The sequence below is a fragment of the Danio aesculapii genome, chromosome 5 (genome assembly GCF_903798145.1).
Source record: "Danio aesculapii chromosome 5, fDanAes4.1, whole genome shotgun sequence".
Classification (NCBI taxonomy): domain Eukaryota; kingdom Metazoa; phylum Chordata; class Actinopteri; order Cypriniformes; family Danionidae; genus Danio; species Danio aesculapii.
Genome location: NC_079439.1, coordinates 36,599,229 through 36,615,028, shown reverse-complemented (window position 1 = coordinate 36,615,028; position 15,800 = coordinate 36,599,229). Strand labels below are relative to the sequence as shown.

General features: G+C 39.4%; 1 protein-coding gene across 1 annotated transcript in view; it reads left to right on the top strand.

Moving 5' to 3' along the window:
- The window catches only part of map1b (microtubule-associated protein 1B), a 32,687-nt gene extending 17,971 nt beyond the window's left edge, over positions 1-14,716 (top strand). The window contains exons 3-7 of the mRNA XM_056458081.1: positions 3,024-3,106; positions 3,999-4,139; positions 4,382-9,575; positions 9,696-9,928; positions 10,415-14,716. Coding sequence (XP_056314056.1) covers positions 3,024-3,106; positions 3,999-4,139; positions 4,382-9,575; positions 9,696-9,928; positions 10,415-10,570 — 5,807 coding nt within the window. The 3' untranslated portion in view covers positions 10,571-14,716. The remainder of the gene's footprint in view (positions 1-3,023; positions 3,107-3,998; positions 4,140-4,381; positions 9,576-9,695; positions 9,929-10,414) is intronic.
- The last annotated feature ends 1,084 nt before the right edge of the window (positions 14,717-15,800 follow it).

Genomic DNA, 15,800 nt, shown 5'->3' with positions numbered 1-15,800 from the left:
CTGAAGAACGCATATTGAGAAACAGCTATTGTCATATGTGTATGGACAGAGCTTAGTGATTGAATAAAAGGGAAAGCATGTATAATAAAAGCTTTTTTGTGTTCCAACCATGAGGAGGTTGAAAAAGAAAGGATGACAGGTTGCTGGAAGAGGGCAGAGGTTAATTGGATATCTATGTCAATAGAATGTGTACAGAGAAATGAGGTGACTGAGGGAGTATGTGCATGAGTACACACTGGGCAATTACATAAGACAGATGTCACATATAAAAAATCAAGCCCAGACCATTATAAAATGAAAATTGTACTTAAATCTCAATTGGTTGTACAATATGTGCATGACAAAAGGAGCAAAATGAATAGTCTGGAAAAGATGAAAGGGTGAATTAAACACCAAACTGCAATTCCTGGTGTGTCTTTGTGGTTCCTTACACAAAAGCATTTTATGTGTTTACTGGAGTGTGGGTCTTGACATTTCTTGACCTTATTCTTCATGTAGAAGCGAGCGCAGAGATTTTAACCTTATTGTCTTGAGTCTTCCGGTCTCATTCACTTCCATTGATTTTTAGCCATGCAAAACAGCCCATCATGCTGCTTGATGTTGCAAACTGGTATTTTTAAATTACATTATTTCTCTGTATAACATTTCTTAATTAGGTTTTACAAGGTTTACAATAAATAAAACCAGAGTTTTCAGATTTGTTATGATTTTTGATATTGATCCACCCTTTAATGGAATATTTTTTCACTGTATGAGTTTCCAATTTTGACACTGGGGGGTGTTGTGTATAATTCTTTAAATGTGTGAAGATATAGCTTTTGAGTTGTAAATGTACAGTTGAAGTCAGAATTATTAGCCCCCCTTTTTTAATATTTCCCAAATGCTGTTTAACAGAGCAAGGAAATTTTCACAGTATGTCTGATAATATTTTTTCTTCTGGAGAAAGTCTTATTTGTTTTATTTCGGCTGGAATAAAAGCAGTTTTTAAAAATTTTAAAAACCATTTAAAGAGCCCATATTATGGGTTTTTGAAAATGCCCTTCCATGTAGTGTGTACCACAGCTCTAAGTGAAGTGAAATATCCAGCTAAGGCTTAAATCTGTAAGTGTACAGTGTTTAAAACTATTGATTCATCTATAAAAGAGTCGACTCATAGTGCTTCAAACGAGTCGTCTTGATAACGAGTCATTAGGTGTTTCGCGATGACGCAGCCACGAAACACAAGCCTCGCCAGTAGTTACGCGCGCAAACCAGGGAGATTTGAAACCTGCGGGCCCCGCCCACTAACACAGAAAAACACTAGACACACACACACAGACGCCGCCGGTCCAATGAAGTCACGCTGTGCTCAGATGGATAATATTGACAGTCTCTACCCAAAGATGAAACTGTGAAGAGTCAGTGGTTGAGGTTTATTCACTAGTGTAAGTAAGTGCGATTAAAATTGTTGCCTCGTTTACTCTAGCTTGCAAATTATGTATTTATTGTGTTTTGTTACTTGTTCACCTGGTACAGTACACGCGGTTACTCTTTATATTCTCTTATCACATGTAAGCCACGTTAAAAACGCGACGCGTGCCGCTTTGTTTACGGATTTAACGTTAAAGGCTTTTGTGAGCTCGCGTTCCACTGCCGTTTGTCGTTGCTATGGCGATCGTAAGCTAGGAGACAGGAGACTCGCGTCGCTTTCCCTAGTTTTTCTGAGGAGCGTTGTGTGTGTGTGTGTGTGTGAGAGAGAGAGAGAGAGAGAGAGAGAGAGAGAGAGAGAGAGAGAGAGAGAGAGAGAGAGACTCGCGTCGCTTTCCCTAGTTCTTCTGAGGAGCGTTGTGTGTGTGTGTGTGTGAGAGAGGGAGAGGGAGAGGCTAGGAGACTCGCGTCGCTTTCCCTAGTTCTTCTGAGGAGCGTTGTGTGTGTGTGTGTGTGTGTGTGAGAGAGAGAGAGAGAGAGAGAGAGAGAGAGAGAGAGAGACTCGCGTCGCTTTCCCTAGTTTTTCTGAGGAGCGTTGTGTGTGTGTGTGTGTGTGTGTGTGAGAGAGAGAGAGAGAGAGAGAGAGAGAGAGAGAGAGAGACTCGCGTCGCTTCCCCCAGTTCTTCTGAGGAGGGTTGTGTGTGTGTGTGAAAAAAAGCCTTACACTATGAAGCGTGTGTGCACTGTGACTACTTTTATATAGTTGATTACCAGCTGGGCATTTCACTCTGTCTCGTGCTGAAGCCTGTCACTGTCGACCAATCGCAGCAGGCTGTCATCGGTCCAATCAGCGCAGATTAGCTTCGCGCTGAGGAGGGGTTTGGGAACAAATGAATCGCTGAACGATTCATATGGGAGTCGCTGGGATAATTAGGTAAAAATAAATGCAGATTATAAGACCATAAAAGTGTTTTATGACCTTGCATGCATATTAGACTGTTGTTGGAGACCCTTACAACCTAAATATGACCCTATTTCATGTATAATATGGGCTCTTTAAGGTCAATATTATTAGCCCCTTTAAGCTATATTTTTCTGCAGAACAAACCATCATTATACAATAACTTGCCTAATTACCCTAACCTGCCTAGTTAACCTAATTAACCTAGTTAAGCTTTTACTAGTGTTTTGAAAAATATCTAGAGAAATATTATTTACTGTCATCATGGCAAAGATTACAGAAATCAGTTATTAGAAATAGAGTTTTTATTAGAAAAGAAAAAGAGTTATTAAAACTGTTATGTGTAGAAATGTGTTGAAACAATCTTCTCTTCGTTAAACAAAAAAAGGGGGAAAAATAAACAGGTGGGCTAATAATTCTGACTTCAACTGTGTATGTTTAAAAAAAGTATTACAGAGGTATGTGAAATTTGCTACAAGATTATCAAATGACGTTAATATATTGTCTTCATATAAACCTTTCAATCGTATTAATTCTAACTGGGCTGATATTAAGATAAGAGACAATCAAGACAGTCCTAGGAGGCATATATATATGCAACACACATATATATACACAACACATGTCTTTTTGTAACATGTCTTTTTATTTCCAGGGCAAAAGATTCTGCACCACAAAAGTAATGTGTTGGAGACAGTGGTGCTCATTAACCCTTCAGATGAAGCTGTTAGCACTGAGGTAAACACACTTTCTCCTCCTTGTTTTAAATACATCTGTGTCTGCTACTTAAATGTATTTTTAAATAGTTTTAGGTGTTTAGATGTAAGCTTGTCGAGAGGGATGTCACTAGGGGGGGGGAAGTTGGGACGATTTTACGGGCCTACGCCATTTTGGGGCCCCCAGAGATACTATTAGGGGCCCACCAGAACCGCACCCTAGCCCCCCTCCCCTACTTTCGTCCTCTGAAAATGCTTTCATAGGGTCTGTAGCAGCCAGCGGCGGCCCTGCTTGTCCAATCCGCTGTGGTTATACAATAAGCAACAATATCAACATAAATGCTGTTGACTCAAAACAATTGTGTGTTTTTGACACTTCAAATATAAACTCATATATTTTGCTAGAAAATGAAATAGTATGTGAGTACTGGGTGTGTCACAGTTGCAGGCAAACATCTAAATGCACAACACGGTCAAACACCATAAAGCCTTGCTTGTACACTATGACTGCAGTTAGACTCTGCATTAATAATATGGTAGAGCACTGCAGGTCTGACCCTGGCTGGCTGCCCAGAACAGTCAATGACAACAAATTGGAAATGCTGGCATGGACAGTGAACAAGAAAGAGAGGAAAAAGCGAAAAAGAAAACCCGAAGTACATTTGTAAACGAATAATTTTTTTAAAGTCACACATAACTGCAAAAAGTTTAGCTGAGCTCATAGAAAGAGGCATACTTCTGTTGGCCAGGTTTTTAAGGGTATGATTTCATCTTTTACAATGAAACCTCTCGTTTGACTTTGGTAACATCATTAATTTTTTGCAGATATTGCATTTACATGATGTACTTAAAAACAACCTGCAAATGTTTCTTGTAGTACATAAATAGTATATAAACTCTGTGTTTACACCTAGGTACGGCTAATGGTCTCAGACACAGCCCATCATAAGCTGCTTGTCCTGGCAGGACAGTGCTTTGAAAATACAGGCGAGCTGATTCTCCAATCAGGCTCCTTTTCTCTCTCCAGTTTCATTGACATTTTTACAGATCAAGAGGCAAGTGACTGTTATTTTTGTTGAAAGCATGCACATTACAGTGAAACCTGATAATGTGACCCTGGACCACAAAACCAATTTTATGTTGCATGGCTAAATTTTTGTCTATAAAATTGACAATTTTTGTCTAGAAGTGATGTATAAAGTTAAACCCCAATTTTAAAAATTACACTGCTGACTAGTTTTGTGGACCAGGGTCAAATATTTTAAATTAAGTAACATATTTCTAATTTGACTTACAGATCGGAGAGCTTCTTAGCACCATACATCCAGCCAACAAAGCCAGTTTAACCCTTTTTTGTCCTGAGCATGGTGACTGGAAAAATTCTAATCTGGACAAACACAACTTACAGGACTTCATCTACATGAAGCTAAACTCCCCAACCATCCTTCCAGAAATGGAAGGTCTTTCTGAATTTACAGAATACCTGTCAGAATCTGTAGAAATCTCATCTCCATTTGACATGCTGGAGGCCCCGACCTCAGGGGGGTTCCTAAAATTATCAAAACCATGCTGCTATATATTCCCTGGAGGACGGGGTGATTCTGCATTGTTTGCAGTTAATGGTTTCAACATGCTTATTAATGGTGGATCTGATAGAAAGTCTTGCTTTTGGAAGCTGGTACGGCATTTGGACAGAGTAGATTCTGTTCTCCTTACACACATTGGAGATGATAACCTTCCTGGTATCAATAGCATGCTGCAGCGCAAAATAGCTGAACTGGAGGAGGAGCAGTCCCAGGGGTCTACAGCTAACAGTGACTGGACAAAGAATATGATCTCACCTGATATTGGTGTTATGTTTGCCAACATGCCTCAGAACCTGGAAAATCTTGAACCCAACTACAGAATTAGGAGAAATGCTGAGGAGGCAGCCTTCACACTGCAGTACTTAAACAAGCTGTCTCTAAAACCTGAACCTCTGCATAGGAGTATAGGTAATACAGTAGAACCAATTATACTATTCCAGAAAATGGGGGTCGGAAAGCTTGAAATGTATGTTCTTAACCCAGCTAAGAACAGTAAGGAGTTGCAGTTTTTCCTGAAAGAATGGTCTGGTAGTGATAAAGACAAAGCGACCATCTTGTTACCAAATGGAAAAGAATCAGAACTCCCCGTCTCATATTTGTCTTCCATCTCATCGCTGATTGTGTGGCATCCTGCTAACCCATCAGAAAAGATTGTCCGCGTCCTTTTTCCAGGCAATTCTACTCAGAATCATATTCTAGAAGGCCTAGAAAAACTTAAACACTTAGACTTCCTCAAATATCCTGTGATCACACAAAATGAGCTTAATTTAAACCTAGCCCCGACACTGAAACAAGCAAAGATGAAACATAAGACAGACAGTAAAGAGAGTCTCAAATCGACATCAAAACCATCTCCGAGCAAAAATCTCCACAAGGAATCCAGGGAAGAAACCGCTGAAAAACTAAAAACCGTAAGTAAAACTGAACCAGCAGAAAAACAAGAGCCAACACAAAAAATAGAGAAAAAGGAAAAAACACTTGTGAAAAAGGTGAAAGCAGGGGACAAGGACATTAAAAGCAAGGTTGAGCAAACACACAAAACTGACACTCCAGAGAAAAAGAAAGTTGACATTAAACCAAAAACAATAAAGAAGGAATCCAAGAAATCAGTGGAAAAGACTGAGACTGTTAAAACTGAAAAAAACATACCCAATAAAGAAGATAAGGTCAAAAAAGAAGAGAAGGTAAAGAAAGAAGAAGTGAAAAAAGAAATTAAAAAACGAGACATCAGGAAAGACTCTGTATTAAAGGAAAGCAGAAAGGATGAAAAGAAAGAATCAATGAAAGATTCAAAAGAGTCAATGAAAGATTTAAGAAAAACTGGTAGCTTGAAAAAGAATGCCCCTAGCACACCTGATGTGAAAAAACCTGCACCTAAACCAAAGGTTGCAGCACGTGGGAAGAGCCCTGGTAGCCCTGCCAGATCCAAAGACAAGGCCAAGTCCAAGCCAACTAAAAAAGATGCAGGAGAATCAGTGGCAGCACCTTCTATCTCAGGAGCCACTGTTGAAGAACCCACTGTGGAAGCCAGCGCAACAGATGTACTTGAGGCAGAGAGATCACTTATGTCTTCTCCAGAGGACCTCACTAAAGATTTTGAGGCTTTGAAAGCAGAGGAGATGGCTGAAGATGATGAGGTCCTTTCTCAGACCAAAATAGACGATTCTAATCAAGAAGAAGAGATTAGACATGAAGAAATAACTCATTGCAAAGAGTCCCCAGAAGCAGCAGAGTCCCTTGATGAAGGAATAGCAACCACTGAAGCTGAGGAGGAATGTGGAGGTACTCCAGGGGAACTAGAACCCAATCAGAAAAGCAACGGTACCAGTGAAAAGTTTGAAGATGAAGGAACAGGATTGGAAGAGTCATCTGAGTTAGGGGACTATGAAGAAAAGGGAGAGACAGAGGAAGTGGATGAGCAGGAGAGAGCAATATCTACATTAAAAGATGAACAGGGAGAGCTTGAAACCAAGGAAGAATCAAATTATGGTACAGAAGAACCAGATCTAGACAAAGAAACAAAGTTGCAATGTTTTGATGTAACCACACCACCAAAGCTCACTGCACCTGTGTCTCCTGCTGATTCAATTCATGATGAAACCCTACCTGCAGGTTCAGAAAGTGAGGCTGCCTCTGATGATGAAAACCGAGATGAGCCTCCAGAAGAATACACAACATCTGGACACACTCAGTCTACGATTGAGATCTCAAGTGTCCCAACGCCTATGGATGAAATGTCAACTCCAAGAGATGTAATGAGTGATGAGACAACTAATGATGAAAGCGATTCTCCTTCCCAAGATTTTGTCAGGTACGGTATAACTACAGAACATGAACGAAAGAAACTTTCACCTCTCCAAGATGTTCCTGAATTAGATCACTCCAAGAGTGATGCCACTGAGGGCCATGATTATCATGTGTCAGCTTCCACCATTTCACCACCATCTTCATTGGAGGAAGATAAATCTGTCAAGGATTTTTCAGTTAAAGACACATTCTCTTTTGACTCAAGCAGGCTCACTACTACTACAACTTTGCCTTTTGTCAGGTCACCTTCTGGTGACCAAAATGTAAACATTCACCTTGTGCATGCAGGTGTATCTTCGCCTATTGAACTGGGAACTACACTAGCAGGTATATCAAGAGGAATGGAATCGTACAGTCCAGATGAGAAAACCTTAGAGGGCCCTTTGTCTCCTCAGTCCTCAGGACACACACCTTACTACCAGTCGCCAGTTGAGGAGAAAGCTGGCACTCTACCATCTGACAAAACATCTGAGACCCAGGGTCCTGTTATTGTAGACATCACAAGTGACAAGGAATACTCTCCCAGAGAGGCTAGTCCAATTGATGAAGCAGTGCCTGTTTCACAAGCAGGAAAGGAACAATCACCAATTTATGAAGCACACTTATCAACCAATTTTGAGTTCGACCACAAATCACCAAGTCAGACTGACAATAACGATAAAAAGTTAGCAACTGATGACAGTTCATCAGTAATATCTGCCACATCACTGCCACCTTCTAAAATAGAAAGTCTGTCTGATACAAAACATTTAACAACATTTAAAGAGGACAGTAAAATGTCCATATCTGAAGGGACAACATCTGATAAGTCTGGCACTCCAGTTGATGAAGTTGTTGCAGATGACACATTTTCTCACATTGCCTCTGCATCAACAGCATCACTTGCAACAAGTTCTTTACCGGAACCGACAACTGATGATGTCTCCCCATCACTTCATGCTGAAGTGGGCTCCCCTCATTCCACAGAAGTGGATGATTCTTTCTCTGTCTCAGTTGTTCAGACTCCAACCACAATGCAGGAAGCGGAAGTCTCTCCATCTAAGGAAGACAGTCCCCGTCCTATGTCAATCTCCCCTGATGTTTCACCAAAGACAGCCAAATTGAGAATGCCACAACAGGAAACAAAATCCCCTGAGAAGTTGCTAGCTGGGTGTGAACAAGAATCCCCAGAACACTCATTTGCATTGGATTTCAGCAAACAATCACCAGATCATCCATCAGTTGGAGGAATGCAGTCTACAGCCACTGAGAATGGTCCCACAGAAGTTGATGACAGTCCCTTGGATGGAGCTGGTTCCATGGGAGAACGACACAGACCAGAGGAAACTGGAGATAAGGCAATGCTTTTTAAAGAATCTGATAGTACCCAGGCTGCTTCTGCCTCTCCATCAGATGCATCTCAGTCTACCCCATCTGTTACAACACCCTGCCAAATTGCAGAGCCAAGAGAAGTTTCTCCAGATATAGACAATTTATCAGAATCTGTTACTCCAAAACAGTCACCTAGCAAACAGTCTCATGTGTCTCTTGACTCATCTCTTGTTTTAGGTAGACCAAGTATGTCACATGAAGAAGTAAACAAAGATAAACTTAGTAGCAATTCATTTTATGAAGAGACCGGTATGGATAAATCAGAGGACACAAAAAATCTAGAGAAGAATCCTCCAAAGGCTAGCTCACCCTCATCTCCTACTGAATCGTGTTTTTCTCAAAAGACAGAAGATCTTAAACTTGGCTCAGAAACTACTACCTTTACAGGTTCAAAATCCCCCACCAGCCCTAAAATGTCATCTCCAGCCCAACTTTCCCCTTCTTCCACTCAGACAGACAGTCAAGATAAATTTTCCATCAGCTCTTCATCATATTCATACAGTTGTCAAAATGTAGAATCTACTAAAATCTGTGATGGTGGGTCCATTGGACCAGATACCTCAAAGGCATGCCATTCTTATTCACGAGCCGAAGTGGACTTGTGTTTGGTGACCTCCTGTGAATACAGACATCCAAAAACAGAGCTTTCTCCATCCTTTATAAACCCCAGTCCTCTTGAGTACTTCATGAATGAGGACCCTGCTTTGGGGGAGGAAAAGCCTCTTGCTAAGTCAGGAGAAGGACCACCACCACCTGAAGAGAAACAGCAGAGCAAACAGTGTGAGGAAACTCCCCCCACCTCTGTAAGTGAATCAGCGCCCTCTCAAACAGACTCTGATGTTCCTCCTGGCACAGAGGAGTGCCCATCAATAACTGCAGATGCAAATATTGACTCTGAGGATGACTCAGAAACACTACCAACAGATAGGACGATCACTTATCGTCATGCAGACCCACCTCCAGTCACACCCAGAGACCCTGCTCCTACTCCTCCACATCCTGATGCCTGCATGGTAGACCCTGAAGTCCTGAAGGCTGAGGAGGCATCTGGGAAACCAAAAAAGAACATCAGCAGCAAAACCAAGCCATCTGCAACAAAGAGCTTGTCAAAAACAAGTGCCATCAAAGAGTCGAAAGTGTCCTCGCCAAAAAAGTCTACAGAAGATAAAGATGCCAAAAATGCTACTAATACCTCTGCATCAAGGGGAGTGAAAAACAGCACTTCAGGTAACACAAGTTTCACACTCAAAGCACGTGTACTATAAAACTTTACAAAATATATAGTTAAGTGACTATGATCTTTAATTTTTTACCTTCTTCTTTATTCTTGTTTTTATTTCTATTAAGGAAGCACCAAGTCCAGCAGTGGAACATCAGTACCCAACTGTCCTACAATGTATATGGACCTAGTTTACATACCAAACCACTGCAATGCAAAGAATGTGGATGCAGAGTTCTTTAAACGGATCCGATCGTCCTACTATGTAGTCAGTGGTAATGATCCAACAGCACAGGAGCCTAGTAAGGCAGTTCTGGATGCTCTGTTGGAAGGAAAGAGCCAATGGGGAAATAATATGCAGGTACTATTATTTAAGTTTTTTTTTCACAGTGATTTTATAGTGGGGCCGCATGGAGGCGCAGTGGGTAGCACAATCGCCTTACAGCAAGAAGGTCGCTGGTTTGAGCCCTGCCCCGGTCAGTTGGCATTTCTGTGTGGAGTTTGCATGTTCTCTCCGTGTTCGCATGGGTTTCCTTCAGGTGCTCCGGTTTCCCACACAGTCCAAAGCCATGCGCTATAGATGAATTGAATAAGCTAAATTGTCCCTTGACACCCTTGACATGTAAGGGTGTGCAAGAGTGTATGGGTGTTGCCCAGTGTTGGGTTTCAGCTGGAAGGGCGACTACTGTGTAAAACGTGCTGGATAAGTTGGCGGTTCATTCCGCAGTGGCGACCCCTGCTTAATACAAAGACTAAGCCGAAAAGAAAATGAATGAATTAATGATGTTTTTCTTCTAAATGAAAGTCAGTGGGTTTGATTTTGACTTGAATATTCTTACACTTCTAGGTCACACTGATTCCAACCCATGATACAGAAGTTATGAGGGAGTGGTACCAAGAGACCCACGAGAAGCAGCAAGACTTAAACATCATGGTTTTGGCAAGCAGCAGCACTGTAGTCATGCAAGATGAGTCTTTCCCTGCATGTAAGATTGAGCTGTGATTGTCATGATCCAAATGTGATAGAGGTATGATGTTGGAGAGCACACAATTGAAAAACTTGATACACCTTCACAAAAGCAAATGTTTTGTATCACTTTCAATAGTGGAACTGGTAAAATGTTTCTCAGTAGATTTGTTTATGTGTACTTCATGAGGTCTCAGGTTGTGAAAATGTTTGGTTAGACATTTTATGCCGAGTTCACACTGCACGAAGTTTCCTGATCAACATTATTTTCATATTGTATGACTCTCTGAGGCTAGCATTCAGTTGCTGTGGTATTTACACTGCATGATGGGTCAGTGACAGGAGGATACACACTGTCTGGCCCACAAATGCACGCAATAATTCAAGATTATGCGTGAGACTGGAGAATGGTATCCTGTATTAAGTATTTTGAAGTAATTAGCCATTTTACTCGTTTGAAAAAGAGACAAAATTAAGGAAGATTAAGCAAAACAAGATTAAGGAAATTCTTTGGGCGATGCATGGAACAGGGGTTGTGAGTTGAGAGAAAACAAGATGAAGGGCAATAATGTGCTGGTCAAGCAAATTTTCTTTTGCTGCGTACAGTTCACATACTATCCGTCCTAAATAGTATTCGAAAATAGAATTAGTATGTCCCAAATCGTAGTATGTTGAAAAGTGTATGCCAAAGGTTCCCGGATCATTTCCTAATCCTGGGAAAAATTTGAAGTGTAGAACCATCCATACTCTAACCGCTAATATTGCCTACAGTACATTGCGCGTTGGACATGAATTTGATGAAAACTACAAACGTGGTTGAAAAGTGTAAACAAACTACTAACATGGTGGACGCGCGAGACCAACTGTCAAGTAAAAAGGCTTCGGTAAAGATGTTTGAATGACTGTAATATCTAGCCAACTGGAAAATATTTAAATCGCGTTTTCTGTGTTATATTTCATCTGCAACAATTATCTTAACTTATATCAAGATATGTTTGGACCTTCACTTCTGAATGCATAATTACCCAAAGACCTTAGGAGATTTCTCTGCATGAAAGACTCATGAATAGAAGATTAACCTGTTGCTGCATCTCCAATAAGGTAGGAAAATAAATATACAAGAAATGTGGATGATGTGTGGATGATTGACAGGGCTCATAACTAAGCAACTTAACGATCTGTTAACGAGGAAGTAGTGTGTCCCAAAGCTTGCATACTCATCTGTTACACACTCAAAGGCAAAGACTTTTCCTTCACAAAAAAGTACATACTTTTAGGGCCTAGTATAAGTATGTGAATTGGGACACAACTGTTCAATCCCAGCAGGCACACAATGTCATAAGACGTTAATATAAGGTTAGATTTAGGTCGTGGCATCAGGTGACCAAAATGTAATGTCTAGCCAGTGTCTAAGGACAACGTTATTTTGACATCCAATAATGAAGTCAAATGACGATATTTGGTTGATTTTAATTTGTGTTGGAAAGTGACCAAAATCCAACATCAAGCCAACATCTTAAACTATTGACGTCAAATACTGACATTTATTAATCAGGTATGGCAACCAAAACCTAACGTCTAAAAAGATGTCATAGTGGTAATGTCCACACAACATCAAGCTGTAATATCATTAAACGTTGATATTTGGTTGATTTTAGGTTGGACATTAACGTCGGCTGAGGTTGGGTTCTGACATCAATCCAGTTTTCATTTCCAAACAAAATGCAATGTCCCCACAATCATGGGGTACAATGTCAATCTGACGTTATGTTGACACCCTGTGCCTGCTGGGATATTATTGTAAAGCTTATTTATTCTTGGATAGTGGTCTATAGATTCTCCCCAAACTCCCTGCTGCCCTGTATCTTGCTCTCTCATGGGCTATAGGTAATTGCTGAAATGTTTTCAGTCAAAACTCATTTCACACAGCACGTCTTTGATAACTCACACTGTGTCACTCACATGAACAAGCACCGATTTGCCTCTGATTTTAGCCATTTGTCAGCAATTTCACAAAAGCTGTTGGCAAGTGTAAACTGGGGCTAAAATTATTCAGTGTGAACTTGGCATTAAACAACACAGAGCAGTTTTGGATGTGTACCAGACCTCATCAAACACACACACACGCACACACACACAGTAAAAGCTACTTTTGAGCAAACGGAACAACAGACTAAATACACATATTAGTCTGTGGATGAACTGAACTAAGCAGCTTTAATTAAACAAATTCACTCATTTTAAAACAGATGATCAATGGGTCCACGGATCTCTAAAAACAGAACTCTAATAAAAATGTTTACACCAAAGGTTGAGGGATTGTTTTAATGCCTTAGAAAGTTTAACTGAATGTACAAAAAAAAATGATGCACTTAATATGATGAGAATGAAAGGGTATGTATGATTCCCTATTACATATATACAGTCTCATAGGATGCAAAAGCAATTCCATCTGCACTGACTTGTTTAGAATATGAATGTGAAGCTTGCTACCATTGCAATTAAATGCTAGAATAAAGGTCTACCAATTTAAAACTCCAAAAAAACAAAATTGAAATGGAAACATTAAACACCATAAATCATATATAACAACCTTAATGTTATGGTAAAAAGAAACATCCCATTCCTCTTCATCCCAGGCTAGCAAAGAATTTCTTTCATTAATTATATTGTCATCATTTGAAGCTAGGAGATATTTCTGACTTACCATCATTAGTTTCAAATTTCTTGAATTTCACACCAGCCTTTATTATTAGGTAAAATAAAATAAAATACAAATGTTTGAGCCACAAATTGCTTACTAATCAATTTGTTCTGCATATTGTTTGCATATATTTGCTAATGTTTTATTCTATTAACTGAGTAATACAGTTACTTTATTTATTTGCCTTATTTAATGCTTAATTTATAACTTGGAAATTAGCTTTTTGGGCATTCTTATTAATTTAATTTTGAAAGGAAATCTCTATCATGTGAAACTTGTGTGTCAACTTTCAGCAATTTAGTTTTTTTTTTTGATAGCTATTGTTTTCTCCTCAGACACTAAATGCACATTGGCATTTCACATTTTGAGAGCTCTTCTATATGCACTGTTCATCCAAATCTTGTCCATGTACAATTTTCAGTTTCTTAGCATGTCAATGTTGCCAGCAAGAGCCATCAAGATTGTGGTTCATTGAGAGTTGAGTAACTAAAAGCTTCCCTTTCCTTAGGAATTTTTTATAAAATTGCACTGTACTGTAATTATTAATTGCTTAGCGACAGAGTGAGTGGTCGGATGATATGTGCATGAGTAATGTATTATCCTTGACATTTCTCTGTGCTTTCTTATTCTAAGAGGGGAAACTCATTGTTTACTGCAAGGACATGACTGAAATCATCACGATTTGGATCTGGTTTACAGTATCAAAATGTCGATATTCATTTGCATATGGAAATTTCCCTTTAACAAGGGTTATTGATTAGGACTTTGATCATCAATTAAAGATCTTTTCTGTCTATGAAGCTAAATGGATTATACCAATAATAACTGACAGAACCACTACAAGGATTTTACAGTTTATAACAGTATTATGCCTTAGGTTAAACTATTTTAGCTGGTCAACTAACAGCTACCGGGGAACTTAGTGTCATTGTGGCGCAACCCTGTTCGTCAGCTCATAACAGTAAACTGGAAATGACGTTAATATCTCAGAACTGGACTCTTCTTAAATGCATACTAATGTCAGCAGCAGTCAACAGACTCTTCTAGCCACATGCTTCAGCAAAGTGCATTGTTGTTTATCCGTAAGACATTTAAACAACTAAACACAACACACAAATCTAGTCTATCACTCCCTTCTTTTCCTCTGATCCACTGTAACACTTCACTTTCAAGTTAAAATTTTTTCAAACCCTCACAAACAATCCCTCCGGTTCTCCTCGCTCACCTTCGGGTGCTAGTAAGAATATGTCTGCAGTTGTCTATGAAATATATAAAGTATATATCTTGTGAACTTGCATCTTTCCTTTTTTTCATTCCTAATCTCATATCTAGAGAATAGTCTCAAGTGAAAGTATTACCTTGTGCTTTTTCTGATGTTTGTGTGCGATATCTCTTCACAACTACGGCGTGTTTGATGTAAAGGGAACTTCAATTAAAAAGAAGGCAAATGAGTCCACAATAAATAACGTTGTGGAATATTTCGCGTATGTGTGTGTCTTTTATAGAGTATGCTTCATGAAATGTGGTTATTTGCATGGGGAATTGGGCTTGGGTTGCTCACAGGGAGTTTAATTGGCTACAAAATCGTCCTGAGCCCCTAAGGATCTTGTATCTGTTTTGGGTTGTAGATCTTTTTGGGGCAAATTTACCCAAAATGAACTGGATTTAGGTGAGTTATTTGTGCATTTAAAGTCTTAACATCAAAATGAGAGTAAAAATTAAGAATTACTATAACTGCAATGGCTTTAGCAAATGTACTCTTTATAGTAAACCAACACAGATTTGTTTTAATATCCGTGTTATTGAGGTAGAGCAGGCTGGTCACCGCTCTGCCACTGCCCTCGTGCCATAGAGGACATTAACTAATGATGACCTGGGCACTGCAGGCACTTTTCAAACCCAGACAGAATCGTAGCGTTAAATCAGAATGGAAATGTCTAGCGGCAAAAGTACCAGAGTAATAACATTGGCTGAAGTTCAATGGGAGACGTCTGGGTCATCGCATATTACTTTTATGTATCTAAGCATGATGTCAGCAGATCGATTGAGGCCAGCTGGTTCATGTGGCCTAAAGTGATCTGCTCTTTTTCAGTGCCAGTGCTACTAACAGATTACACATAATATAGATTATGTAATCAGATTGGGAAAAAATGAAGTACTTGTAATGTGATTCTATTATGGTTTAAGTACTCTTAATTAGATTCATCAGTTCCTTTTTTATTACATGTTTACACACAGTTGAGGCCAGAAATATTAGCCCTCCTGATTTATTAGCCCCCGTGTTTATTTTTTCCCCAATTTCTGTTTAATGGACAGAAGATTTTTTCAACACATTTCTAAACATAATAGTTTTACTCATAAATAACTCATTTCTAATGACATTTTATCTTTGCCATGATGACAGTAAATAATATTTGACTAGATATTTTTCGAGAAACTTCTATACAGCTTAAAGTGACATTTAAAGGCTTAAGTAGATTAATTAGGTAGGTTAGGGCAATTAGGCAAGTCATTTTAAAGCGATGGTTTGTTCTGTAGACTATCAAACAAAAATATTGCTTA